Source organism: Pteropus vampyrus, unplaced genomic scaffold (genome assembly GCF_000151845.1).
Source record: "Pteropus vampyrus isolate Shadow unplaced genomic scaffold, Pvam_2.0 Scaffold434, whole genome shotgun sequence".
Taxonomy (NCBI): domain Eukaryota; kingdom Metazoa; phylum Chordata; class Mammalia; order Chiroptera; family Pteropodidae; genus Pteropus; species Pteropus vampyrus.
The window spans coordinates 1,415,406-1,429,693 of record NW_011889215.1 but is presented as its reverse complement, the minus strand read 5'-3'; the positions used below and the strand labels follow the sequence as shown (position 1 = coordinate 1,429,693).

At 35.2% G+C, this 14,288-nt stretch overlaps 1 protein-coding gene across 18 annotated transcripts in view; it reads right to left on the bottom strand.

Annotated features, from left to right (window-relative positions):
* CEP192 (centrosomal protein 192) overlaps positions 1-14,288 on the bottom strand; it is a 130,202-nt gene that overhangs the window by 21,377 nt on the left and 94,537 nt on the right. For all 18 annotated transcript variants that reach the window (XR_002777456.1, XM_011381317.2, XM_023523968.1 and 15 more), the window contains 3 exons: positions 12,582-12,720; positions 2,218-2,396; positions 1,472-1,595 (listed from right to left, as the gene is read on the bottom strand). Coding sequence is in view for 17 of the 18 variants with exons in the window: in XM_011381317.2 (XP_011379619.1) it covers positions 1,472-1,595; positions 2,218-2,396; positions 12,582-12,720 (442 nt within the window). In the remaining variant the exon portion in view is untranslated. The remainder of the gene's footprint in view (positions 1-1,471; positions 1,596-2,217; positions 2,397-12,581; positions 12,721-14,288) is intronic.

Below are 14,288 nucleotides of genomic sequence, written 5' to 3'. Positions count from 1 at the left end.
TCATTGCAGCATTATTTACAATAGCCAAGATATGGAGGCAACCTGAGTGTCCATCAGTAGATGAATGCATCAAGAAGGGGTGGCACATATATATAATAGAATAGTACTCAGCCACAAAAAAGAATGAAATCTTGCCATCTCCAACAACATGGATGGACCGAGAGGGTATTGTGCAGAGGGAAGTAAGTCAGATAAAGACAAATGCCATAAGATTTTACTTACATAATGAATCTAAAGAATGAAATAAACAAACAAAACAGAAACTCACAGATAGAGAATATTTTGATGGCTACCAGATGGAAGGGGTAGGAAGGATGGGTAAAAAAGTGAAGAGATTAGTAGTTACAAAATAGTCATGGGGATGTAAAGTATAGCATAAGGAATATAGTCAATAATATTGTAATAACTATGCATGGTGTCAAATGGGTACTAGATTTATTGGGGTGATCACTTTCTAAGTTATGTAAATGTCTAAGCACTATGTTGTACACCTGAAACTAATATGTCAACTGTTACTGAAAAATAAGTTATTTTTAAAAAAATGACTGAGCAAGATTATTTTCTATTGCTACTAGCTAAATACATGGGGCAATGTAAAAGTTATTTGTGAACAACCTGCCCTAACATTTCCCTAGATTTTTAACCATTAATTAGTAAATCAGTAAAAATGGTTGACTGCTTTGGTCCTAGGAATGTTTCTCTGGAGTGCCCCTATCTGTACCTTACCTGAGTCTTACTCAAGTAAATGCTTCTAAAATGCATACTCCATCATTTTGCAAAAGTAAATAAACTTCATGTTGCTCTTCTGCAAAGCTGCTATTCCTAAATATGAAGCAGCTTTCAGATGTGAATGTCTTTTGCCGACCCAGATAAAGTCCCTGAAAAGCTGCAGAGCTATTGCTTTACCTCCTATTAATAATTAAGCTGCATATAGAAGGCAGCTGCTTATCAACATTAGGCCCCAAAAGACTTCTATCTTAGAATGTTCTTTGCCGAAAACAGAAAGCTAAGTTATGGCTCGGACATATTACGCAGGAAGCTTTGTCTATAAAATACCTTTTAGACTAAATCAGCAGTTAGTAAGCCAGCCAAACTCAAGGTAATGGAAGGCAGAGACCACCGCCCCTCAACACAGGCCCAAATGTATCCCTTGCTTTGTTATTTTGCAGGCTGAACAATATATCAGAAAAATATTCAGATGTCTTCCACTCCAGGAACTCTTTCCCACCTCACACGTCTTTTTTTGACCCTTTTAGGCTATATACCACAATTGGCTGTGGACAAGGTCTTTATTCCGCTAAGAGGCATGAGTCTTAAACTCACTGTAAGTCCTACAGAAACATCCATGGCGCTCTGTACAGTTAGCACACAAAAAAATTCTACTGAGTCAAGTGGCATGTTATTTAACCCTTAGAAAGTCACCATGCTAGCATCTGAATAACACCCAGAGAAAAGGGAAGGTCATACTTACTCTGGCTCGATAAATCCATGTTGCGGTGTTACCGTAAGACAATGTGCTGGCCAGTACAGCTCAAATTTCAGTAACCTAACAGAATTATTTAAAATCTGGAAACGTCCAGTTTTTGCCAGATCACCTATTATATCAGATAAATGTTACTTACATTTAGTATTAGTGAAAAAGATAAAGTTAATAAACAGTAAAAATAAATACTAAATAAGTACACCAGTAAACCAGCTTATTTTGCTTTCTCAACTGCCCAAGTACAGGAATTTCAAATCAAGACCATCTGTTTACTCTTAGAAACTACAAAGGTACTGAACAAAGTTCATTACTGAACAAAGTCAGAGAAAAAAGAAAATCTGGAAACTGTTACCACCTGGTCTTATCTCAGGTACATACATAGGTACCAGATTTGTTCCTACTATATGAACCAACTTTATCAATGTTAAAGGTAAAAGAGGCCAAGTGCCAAATGAGTTCTTTGGGGCAGAGGATGTGATGGCAGGAAGGGATGCATGGCTCTGCCATATGGGGAACTGGGAACTTGGACTGAGGACCATGGCCTTGTGTCAGAATGAAGCTCTGGTCAAGTCTGAGTTAGGTCTCTAATAAATGAGGAGGACCTGTGAAAGCCATCGGTCACATCTGAATAAAATCCATGTATATCTCATAGATGAGCCATGGGTACAGAGTTAAATACATACAGCCCTGAGTTTCAGAGCGCATTCCTGTAGTTTCATCATTGTCATACTCACAAGTAGTAGGGGCTACCAAAATCAAGTGTTCAGGTTGGACAGTCCACATTTCTTCAGAAGATGATTTATCTTGAGGTGAGTAAACAGCTTGTGAAAGAGGTGGAGAACTCTGAGGACCTTTAACTGGTAAAACATCCAAAGAAACATTGCCACCATGTTTCCTAAGACTGTCCGATTCACTATAGAAAGAAAAAAAATGATAACAAGCCAGACTGTGTCAAGTATTTATATTATCTTCATAAATCTAAACATTTATATAAAGCTAAAAGTACATTATATACTGTATATTTTTCAATGAATAAAAGTCCTTCGTATTGTGTATTCTTAATGTATTAAAAACACAGTATAGGTTAAGTATTATTATATTAATCTTTAATTAGAATACCCGATGATTTAATTTTTCCTGCCTTGACTTCTGCATGCTACCTGAGATCTCTTAAAAGAATTTACTAGAAAATTACCCAAAATTAAGAATTAAAAGAAAAAAAAACAAAAACAAAAACAATGACTCTCTTAATGTATCTATAACGGCACAATAATAACAGGTTTCATAATGTTAACACCAAAAAACTTTAAAACAAGAGTCTTCTGGAAAAAATATCACAGTAAAAAATGCTAATCGAGTTTAAGAAGTTTTTTTTATTAAGTGTTGAAACTGTTTTCTAATAAGCCTTAGATTGCAAAAAATTATAATCCAAATACATTTTATAATCAGAAAAGCACATGATTTAATTGAAGTTCAACTGTGCGATGCCCAAATTCTCCTACCCTGGAGTGGAACATCTTTATTTCAAGTCACCACTCAGCAGAAAGAAATCCCTCTCTTCACCTTTACCATTGCCCTCTTGTCCCCTCCTTTTTAAAGGGAACCTCTACTGCCCCAGACCAATAAAGAAGGCACCATTAAAAATAAAAAATTTGATTATTGGCTTTTTAGCTTCCTAAGAACCAATTCCTCACAAGTGATCTTCAAGATAATTTTAAATATATGTAACTACTATCTTTAACTTGCTTTGACTGAATATCTTAAAAGAAAATTAACATTGTAAGTAGAGATAAAAGTGAGTAAGCAGGCATGAGCTAGAGGCAGTGGGGTGGTGGGGGTGGGCGAGTGAGTCAGCAGTGAGCTCTTAGTTGGTGGCACTGGGATTTGCAGAGAACTCTCAGTCAATATGAGTTGGCAACACTGAGACCATGTGATAAGATTGGTTAAAAACAGGAGGATTCAGTAAAATGTAAATATATATTGAGGACAAATAGAGCCAGGATTCTCGGTACTGGAGAAAAAAAGATACAATTAGGGAAAGGAAGAATGGAATGCACTGTACTGCATTAGAATCGGAGGTAGCAGTGTTAACTCGTGGTTTTAACATATTTATAGACAGATAATGGATACACATGGATTTATATATAAATGCATTTACTTCCTAGCTCTGTCCACTGAGGGAGCCTACAAGTAATGATAACTCAAAAGCAATAGCACTTACTACTCTTACTCACATCCTGGTTTCAATACCATTCTCTACAAAAAAAAAACGAGGACTTCTAAGAGAAGTCCCAGCTATTTTAGGGCTTGGACAGGAGAAGTGTAAGATGAGCCTTGAATAATCTATTGTACCTCTGAATAAGGAAGTGCTCAAAGAATGATGGGGATACACCAATCAAGCAATCAAATTAAGGGACCAAATATGACAGTAAAGGATTAATATTGAACGCATAAGTTCATCCTAATATAAGTGAATAAATACATAAAAGAGGAAAAAGTAAATCTCTTCCTCATAGTGGAAAGACAATTGATAAATGTAGAAAGAAAGATGAAATTAGAAAATCACCATTTGGTAAACAAGATAGTAATAATATGACTCAGGCAACAATCATCACTGGGTGCGAAAAGTTTGACGAGGATCAAGTCATGATCAATTACCTCCCTACAAGACTGTAGCTAACTTTATAGTGGAGAAACCTGGCAGACACTGTTTTAACTAAGTGAAAAAATATTTCTAGTAATGGGACAAATTAGCTTTGTTTACTGAGAAAACAAACAGCATAATTTCTGTGGTGTTCTGAATCTGCGGAATAGTTTACAAAGTAACTGGCCTGTACTCTGTAAAAACATCAAGGTCATTGGTAAGAAAAGGGTCAGCAGCTGGCCTGCAGCCTATTTTCTCCTGTTTACCATAGAAAGCCCAGGGGGAAAAAAAATGACTTGGTAAAATCCCCTTGTAATTCTACTAATGACATCTCCTAGCACACATATTAATGTCTTTATCTACAGAATATTTTTAACAAGATACCCTTGGTATGTCTAGAATTGTCTATGGTAAAGAAATCTGAAATTTATAAATTTATGTGGCATAGATGTTCGCAAAAATATCACATAAGTTACGTAATCATCAAAGTATAGCAAGCTTTCATGAATGAAATGGCTCCCCCTTCTGTGTAAGCGATATATCACATGCACAAATAGCATTAAATTTGAGCCAGAGTAGAGAATTCATGTTGCAAAAAGGACCTATGAAACACTATTAGCAATCTGGATTTCTTCATGTTGCACTTAAATTATTAGTAAAGTGATTAAACATGGCGGAGTAAGAGATGTTCCCAGATCTCTCCCCTTGAAACAATAAGCTGAACATCTAAAACTGAACAAAAAACACCCAAACTGCATATGAGCACGTCTGAGTGTGGAATCTGAACATAAGAGCTACCACAGGTCAGAACTCCAAGTGTCGGTCGATGGACTGGGAGAAATAAAGAAGCTGCCTCTCACAGCCTCCTGAACTCTCAGCAGGAGAAGGGGGAGGGGTGAAGGCATGGGGACTTCTCTGAAAAGCCCTGCCTGGGACTGCTGTGAGCTCCCTGCAGCGGCGACAAGACCCAGTCATTAGACAGAGAAGCGGGACAGGACCACAGAGAAACAACAGTTGATTTTTACCAGCCCCGGTTGCAAAACCAAGGCTGAGCCACAGCCCTCAACTGCCAACCCAGAGGGCCTCTCCCCCCATACCATCCTAGACCAATCACTGCAGAGCCCCTGGGGAATCTGAGCAAACATTGCCAAGACTGTCGCTGACACTGACAGGAACTGAAACTGAGGGTAGTGAGTATAATTAAATATTGACAAGAAAATTTTTTAAAAAGGCATTTTTTAGGACTTTATATAAAACAGGGCTTAGATGCCACCTACTAGAAACCAAAAGAAAAACACCTTATTTGCAACAGGCTAGGGACCATTATACAATAAATCTTCTTTCTGGAAAAAAAAAAAGCAGAACAAATTTCCATTAATTCCCAAGCGGAGAAATAGTCCATTAAACACCATGAACAACCAAGGTGACAAGGCATCTCAGAAAGAAAGATAAAAATCTCCAGAAAATAAGCTTATAGACATAGAAATATGCAACTTAAATGACAGAGAATTCAGGATGGTACTTCTGAAAAAACTCAGATGAGATCCAAAACAAATCATATCGACAATTTCAGGAATTGAAAAAATAACTAGATGAGCAGAATGAGCTCTTTAGCAAAAAGACTGAAACTCTCAAAAAAAAAAAAAAAACAATAACAACAAAAAAACAGAAGAGACCTTCTGAAGGGAAAAAAAACACTGCAAGAGTTGAAAAATGAAATAACAAGCCTGGGTAATGGAGTCAACAAAACAGAGGAAAGGATCAGTGATATTGAAGACAGAAATCTAGAAATAAATCAGAAGGAAGAAAAGAGAGATCGAAGAATGAAAGAGAAATACAAGAATTAGCTGATACCATCAGGAGAGGAAACATAAGAATAATGAGAATTCTCGAAGGGGAGGAAAAGAAACAGAGATTAGAAAGCATTTTCAGACAAATAGTGGACAAGAATTTCCCAAATCTAAGGAATGAGCTGGAGCTTGGAATTCAAGAAGTCAATAGAACACCCAATTATCTCAACTCAAAGAGGCCTTCACGAAGACACACTGTATTGAAATTATCAAAAATCAACAACAAAGACAGAATTCCAAGGGCAGCCAGGGAGAAGAAAACGGTCGCTTATAAAGGAAAACCCATTACATTATCCTCGGACTTCTCAGGGCAGACTTTACAAGCCAGAAAGGAATGGAATTGAATATTTAAACTATTAAGTGAAAGGAACAACCAGCCTAGAATAATGTATCCAGCTAAGCTCTCCTTTAGATATGAAGGAGAAATTAAGACCTTTCTAGACATACAAAAATTGAGGGAATTCTCTACTACGAGGCCTGCACTACAAGAAATACTGAATGAGGTCAGCTCACCTAAAACAAAATGAACCCCGCCCCTCAAAAAAAAATAAAAATAATTATGAGTAAAGTGACTATCAGGCAAATAGAAGCAGAGGAGTGCAACCCCTACTATGAACAGGGCATTATAAGCTTAAATAATAATAAGAGAATTGTTATAGCAAGATAGTAATGAACTTTCAGCATACAAATTGAGACAATGACTGAAAAGGGAAGGATTTAAAGATCCAAATTCACAAAGGGGAATGGAGAGAAGGCATGTGCAGAAGAAAATGGACGACCATATATAAATATAACTATCCTTTACATATTTGTAATGGTAACCACACATCAAAGATTCAGAACCGAAGTATGTAACATAAAACACAAGAAGAACCAGAGGGAAAATGCACAAAAGCCAACCAAAATAAAGAAAACAGAAGCACAAGGAAGCAATGGAAACACTGAGCTATCAGAAAAAAGATAAAAGGGCTATAAGAAGACCTCATATTTCAAGAATCACCCTAAATGTAAATGAATTGAACTCACCAATTAAAAGGCACAGAGTTGCAGAATGGATCAAAAAACAAAACTCAACCATATGTTGCCTCCAGGAGACACATCTCAGCTCCAAACACAAATACAGATTCAAAGTGAAAGGGTGGAAAATGATATTTCAAGCAAATGGATTTAAGAGAAAAGTGGGAGTAGTGGTACTAATATCAGACAAAATAGACTTCAAAATAAAAAAGGTAAAGGTAAAGAAAGATACTGAGGGACATTTCATAATGATAAAAGGAATCATGCACCAAGAAGACATAATACTTATTAATATCTATGCTCCCAATCAGGGAGCCCCGGAACATATAAAGTAATTACTCACAGAACTAAAGGGAGAAACAGACCAAACCAGTATTGTAGTAGGGGACCTAAATACTCCACTGTCAGATACAGACGGATCATCCAAACAGAATCAATAAGGAAATAACATCCTTAAATGATACGTTAGACCAACTGGACATAATTGACATTTACAGAGCCTTTCATCCCAACACAGCTGTTTATACTTTTCTCTAGTGCACATGGAACATTCTCAAGGACTGACCACATACTGGGACATACAGATACAGATAGCCTCAACAAATGTCAGAGGATTGCAATCATACCAACAATATTCTCTGATCATAATGCTTTGAAATTAGACATCGACTGCAAAAAGAAAGCAGAAAGAACCACAAACACATGAAGATTAAACAACATACTACTGAAGAATAACTTAAACAACATACTACTGAAGAATAATTGGGTCACAGAAGAAATAAAGAGGGATCTCGAGAAATACATAGAAATGAATGATAATGATAGTACAACATATCAAAACTTTTAGGACATGGCAAAAGTGGTCATGAGAGGAAAGTTCATATCATTACGGACCTACCTCCAAAAATAAGAATGAACCCAAATCAACAACCTAATGCTTCATCTTAAAAAACTAGAAAAGGAAGAACAAATGAAGCCCAATGTCAGCAGAAGGAAAGAAATAATCAAAATTAGAAGAGAAATAAATGAAATTGAAAACAAAAAAAAACCAATAGAAAAAATAAATGCAACAAAGAGTTGGTTCTTTGAGAAGTTTAATAAAATTGACAAGCCCCTAGCTAGATTCACTAAAGAAAAAAGAGAAAGGACACAAATAAACAAAAACAGGGATGAAAGAGGGGAAATTACGACAGACACTGCAGAAATACAAAGGATCATACAAGAATACTATGAAAAAGTATAGAACACCAAATTTAATAACCTAGAAGAAATGGACCAATAGTTAGAAAGATACAACCTTTCTAGACTGAATCAAGAAGAAATGGAAAATCTAAATAGACTGATCAGCAGTATGGAAATGGAAACAATCATCAAAAACCTACCAAAAAGTAAAAGTCCAGATGGCTTCACCAGTGAATTCCACCAAAGATTCAAAGATTTAATACCTATTCTCTCCTTAAACTCCTCCAAAAACTCAAAGAGGAGGCAATACTTAGTTCCTAACTCATTTTATAAGGCCAATATTAATTATTCTGATACCAAAACCTGGTAGAGATAACACACAAAAAGAAAACTACAGATGAATCTCTCTCATTAACACAGATGCAAAAAACCTAAATAAGATACTGGCAAACTGAATGTAGCAACATATTAAAAAGATTATACACCACAATCAAGTGGGCTTCATCCTAGGGGCAGAGAGATGGTTCAACATAGGCAAATCGATTAATGTGATATACCACATAAACAAATTAAAAAATAAGAATCATACGACCATATCAAGAGATGCAGAAAAAGCCTTTGAGAAGATACAGCACCTATTTATGATCAAAACACTTAACAAAATCAGTACAGAAAGAAAATACTTTAATATAATAAAGGCCATATATGACAAGCCCTTAGCGAACATTATACTTAATAGTAAAAAACTAAAAACCTTTCCTCTAAGGTCAGGAACAAGGCAAGGTTATTCAATATAACATTGGAAGTCTTAGCGAGTCCAATCAGGCAAGAGAAAGATATAAAAGACATCCAAATAGGAAATGAAGAAGTCAAACTGTCACTATTTGCGGATGACATGATTCTCTATATAGAAAACCCTAAGGACTCCTCAAGAACACTAGAAACAATAAGCAAATAAAGTTTCTGGGTACAAAATCAATGTTCAAAAATCCATAGCGTTCTTATACTCTAATAATGAAGTGTCAGAAAAAGAAGTGGAAAAATTAATTCCTTTTGCAACTGCACCAAAAGGAATAAAATATCTAGGAATAAACTTAACGAAACATGTGAAGGATCTATATAATGAAAACTACAAGACCTTATTAAAAGAAATCAAAGAAGACACAAAGAAATGGAAAGATATTCCGTGTTCTTGGATTGGCAGAATCAACATAGTTAAAATGACCATATTACTTAAAGCATTATACAGATTTAATGCAATCCCCATCAAAATCCCATCAGCATTTTTTAAAGAAATGGAACAAAAAAATCATCAGATTCGTATGGAAGCACAAAAGACTCTGGATTGCCAAGCCATCCTCAGAAAAAAGCACAAGGCTGGAGGCATCACTTTGCCCGACTTGAAACTATACAACAAAGCGACAGTAATCAAAACGGCATGGTATTGGCAGCAAAACTGACACACGGAGCAGTGGAACAGAATCGGGAGTCCAGAAGTAAACCCATATTTACATGGGCAAATAATTTTCAACAAAAAGCCGCCTGCAAAAGAATGAAGCTAGACTGTTGTCTATCGCCACACACCAAAAATTAACTCAACATGGATTAAAGACCTGAATATAAGACCTGAATCAATAAAATGCATAGAAGAAAACATAGGAACTAAACTCAAAGACCTTGAACTTAAAAGGATTCTATGAATTTGACCTCAAAAGCAAGGGAAGTAAAAGCAAAAATAAATGAATGGGACTATATCAAACTAAAAAGCTTCTGCTCAACAAAAGAAACCATCAACAAGGTAAAGAAACAAGCATCTGAATGGGAAAACATATTCGCAAGCAACGCCTCCGATAAGGGCCTAATATCCAAAATATACAAAGAACTCATACGACTCAGTAACAACAAAAAAACCCAAACAATCCAATCAAAAAATGGGCCGAGGACCTGAACAGACACTTCTCCCTAGGGGACATACAAATGGCCAACAAACATTGCTAGCTATTAGGGAAATATAAATCAAAACCACAATGAGATACCATCTCACACCTGTTAGAATAGCTATAATCAACAGGACAAGTAATAATAAATGTTGGAGAGGATGTGGAGAACCCTCATACACTGCTGGTGGGACTGCAAATTGGTACAGCCACTATGAAAAACAGTATGGAGGTTCTTCAAAAACTAAGAATTGATCTACCATATGATCCAGCAATCCCTCTACTGAGTATTTACCCCAAAGACTTGAAAACTCATATTCCAAAAGATATTTGCACACCAATGTTCATAGCAGCATTATTCACAGTGGCCAGGACATGTAAGCAACCGAAGTGTCCTACGATAGATGACTGGCTAAAGAAGCTGTGGTACATATATACAATGGAATATTACTCAGCCATAAGAAGAGATGAATACTGCCATTTGCAACAACATGGATGGACCTTGATATAATAATACTAAGCAAAATAAGCCAGACAGAAAAGGTTGAAAATCACATGATATCACATATGTGTGATATAAACCTAAAAGCAACAAAAAGTTTGAAAGAGCTAACGAGTATAAACTCTGACCACAGAGCTTTTCAAAGGCTGTAAGTTCTATTCTGATGGCATGTATTATATTGTTGAATATACTATCAAAACTTTTCTAAAACTAAATTAATTACTTTAATTTACCACATCGAATATACTAATATTCAAGGAAGTTTTGAAAGGGCTGGATTTTGTTGTTTCTTTTACTTATGTACTTTCTTCCTTATTAAATAATCGTCGATTTTATTGAAATACCTGAATGAACAAGGTATGAAAAAAGTAAAATACAATTAATCTATTTTCCAACATTTTATTATGAAAAATTTTAAACATATACAGAAATTCTAAGAGAAATCTATTTTAATTTCTAAAAATATAAAAAAGTATACTCTTTAGGTTCTTTTCAAATGTATAAACACTTTAAAAACTTTATATACTGTTAAAACTCAAGTTATCACCCACCACTCTTTCATATAATTTTTAATATTTCTTTGCTATAAGTTAATTGTTTATGAACTGAAATCTCTTTCAAAATAATTTTCTTCATCTTCTTACCTTATTTTTTAAATGAGTCTGGCACAGCAGAAAGGGTAAATTAAATCTTCGTACTCTCTATTTATATGTATTGGATGTTATGTATCAATAATAAAATAAAAGCTTAGATAGCAAAAAATAAAAAAAAATAATAAATTATTTTGCACAATGCCACTCAGTTATTGAGTGTTGGAGTGAGGCTTCAAACTTGTTTTGTCTGGCATCTTAGCTTATGTGGTTCTAATTTGATCCACTGATTGAACGCTGCTTGCTATAAAAATGATTAAATCACTTGTCCCTTATCTAGAAGTCTTGGAAATAATGATGGGGAACTTATATCTAGAATCAGATTTTGGTCCATATGTCATGAGAATTTTATCCTCTGAGGGTGACTAAGGGGTTACATTTATATTTGATGTCGAAATCATGAACTGGTGCTTAACCACAGGAATTGGGCAAGCTTTGGCATTAAGTTTGTTTGGAATGGTCCTGGTTTTAGCACTGAAAAATCTAATGTCTAAGAAAAACCATTTGTCCCTAGCTGACCAGCAGAGTTAGTGACCATAGGTTAATGAAAATAGAGAAGTCAGTGGAGAAGAGACTTGTTTTACAACAAATTAACCAAAGTTTTGTGTGTAATTTAAAATAAACCTCAGGTACAAGTAAAAATAACTAACTAAACTAATTAGTAAAGCTTAATTCTGGTTAATATCTTTGATTCTGTGGATCTGATGTGATAAACCAGCCCTAGGTGTTATCTCAGTAATGAAAGATAAGAAAGACTGGAGGTACCGTTCTTTCAAAGAGGTTAAAGAGACCAGCTAACTAAATGCAACATATGATCTTAGATTAGATTCTGGACCAAATAAGTAGAGGAAAGAGAAAGTTTCCTGTTTATTTAACTATAAGGACGTTATTGAGGAACTGAGGAAAACTGAATGGAATCAGTAGACTAGATGGCAGTAGCGACTGTTTCAACATTAATGTCCTAATTTTGATGGCTATGCAGGAAAGCAGCTGTGTTTTTAGGAAACGAAGGGCTAATTGGTCATGATGCCTGCAACTTACCCGTAATTGGTTCAGAAGAAAAGTTTTATCTACATAAATAATAAGGTGAATGTGATAAAGTGTTAACTGGGGAATGTCAGTGTAAGTTGCATATAGGAGTTCTCTGTACTATTTTTAAACTTTTCTGTAAATCTGAAATTATTTCAACCTAACAAAAAAATAAAGGTGAAATAAACATTTTGAGACAAAAAAATAATAAAGTACAGGAAAAAGATCAGCTATACTATGAATCAAATAATCTTAAAATCTGGTGACCGAGATTTTGCTTATTTTACCTTTTAGATTCTTTGGAAGAATGAAGAAATTCTCTGCTAGAAATGCAATCTCTGAATTCTCCAATTATTGAAAGTATAATTTTACGCATGTTTCCATAAAAGAGCTGAACATCATTAGGCCGTTGGGGAAGATCATACACTGAAATAGAAAATGTTTGAAATACATGAATCTACATAATCAAACCACAAAATAACAGGTAAATTTATATATTTTCGACCACAAAATACTACTTCCTTAGGTTAGGGGTAGGTGATATTTTGATTTTTGATACTACTGATTAGTGTAAAATTATAGGCAGTTCAGCATCAATAATCAGTAGCTAAGGCTCTGGCCTTGGATTTGAGCTACAATCTTGCCAGTCCTTAGTTCCGTAACCTCTGGCAAATTAACTTCTCTAAGCTTTAGATTCCTCAAGTAGAACATGGAGTAACAATCTATCTCAGGGGTTGTTGAGAACATTAAAATAAGAACATTTTTAAAGATATATGTGGCACGAACATTTATATAAAGCTTACTGTGGGCCAGGCACTGTTCTAATCCCTTTGTATCTATTAACCTAATTGTTTTTCACAACTCTTTGAGGTAGGCATTATCTTCTCCATATCAAAGAGAAGGAATCTGAAGCACAGAGGTTAAAAGTATATAATTTTAAGTGGTGATCTCACAGATGTTTAACTTAAGCAAATTTAGAAACCAGGCAATATTAATTAAATATTGTAGATTAATAATATAGTGCTGGAGTTGAATACCTCTAAATCACTCCTCCTGAATTTATACACACAAGAAATTTTATAGAACACGTTTGTATTCTACATGTAAGTTAGATATTAAGAATTATACTTTTTAAATGGAAATTTATAATAACCAAGACATGTGAATATAAAAGTTTAAATCAACTGTGAAAATATGTACTACTTACACATTTTGCAAAAGATTATAAATGCCAGTAATAGAAATATGCTCAAACAAATGGTATTCAAAATAATCATGCAGAAAGTTCAACTGCAATATATTCATAGGTGATCTACTACACTAACAGAAAACAAAGTAAGATTGTTTCTTCCTTTCACCTGAATGATAAATATACCATCTTAAGTAATCCAAATTCCTTGAGGTAGAATCTGGCATCCCAAAAATCTCCTGAAGTCTCAGTTCAACCCCATCTCAGATGGGTGATCTCAGCAGGTTACTTATCTCTTGGTTGGGTTTATACACATGACCCTTAATACATCTGTTGAATTTTTGTACACGCAGCTCCCTCTCCCTGGAACATCCTTTCTCATTCTGGTCCCCATCTTCTCCACCCTGTCAACTCTTCCTCATTCTCTAAGATTCCTCATTCTAAGTGGGAGTACCCTTCCTCTGTGCTCTCCCAGATTCCTAAACACAGCTCTATCATAGCATTTTTCACACCATACCTTAATCATCTGTCTTCCTCTGAGCCTATAAGCCCCCAGAGGGCAAGCACTGCATCTTTTACCTCTACCGACTGGCACCCTGTACTCTCAATTCATGTCTATTCAATTCATGAATGAAATGCTGCTGAATCATGAAACTGTGCCAAGCTCTGAACCACTATAAACTCAGGCTACCTACTTTCAAACACAGTCTTCACTATTGTTGCAATATGTTACTAAGTTTATGTTCCAACTACACAGCATAGTTTAGTTTAACTCTTTTATTGGGATCTTTCTTTGAGGAAGAGA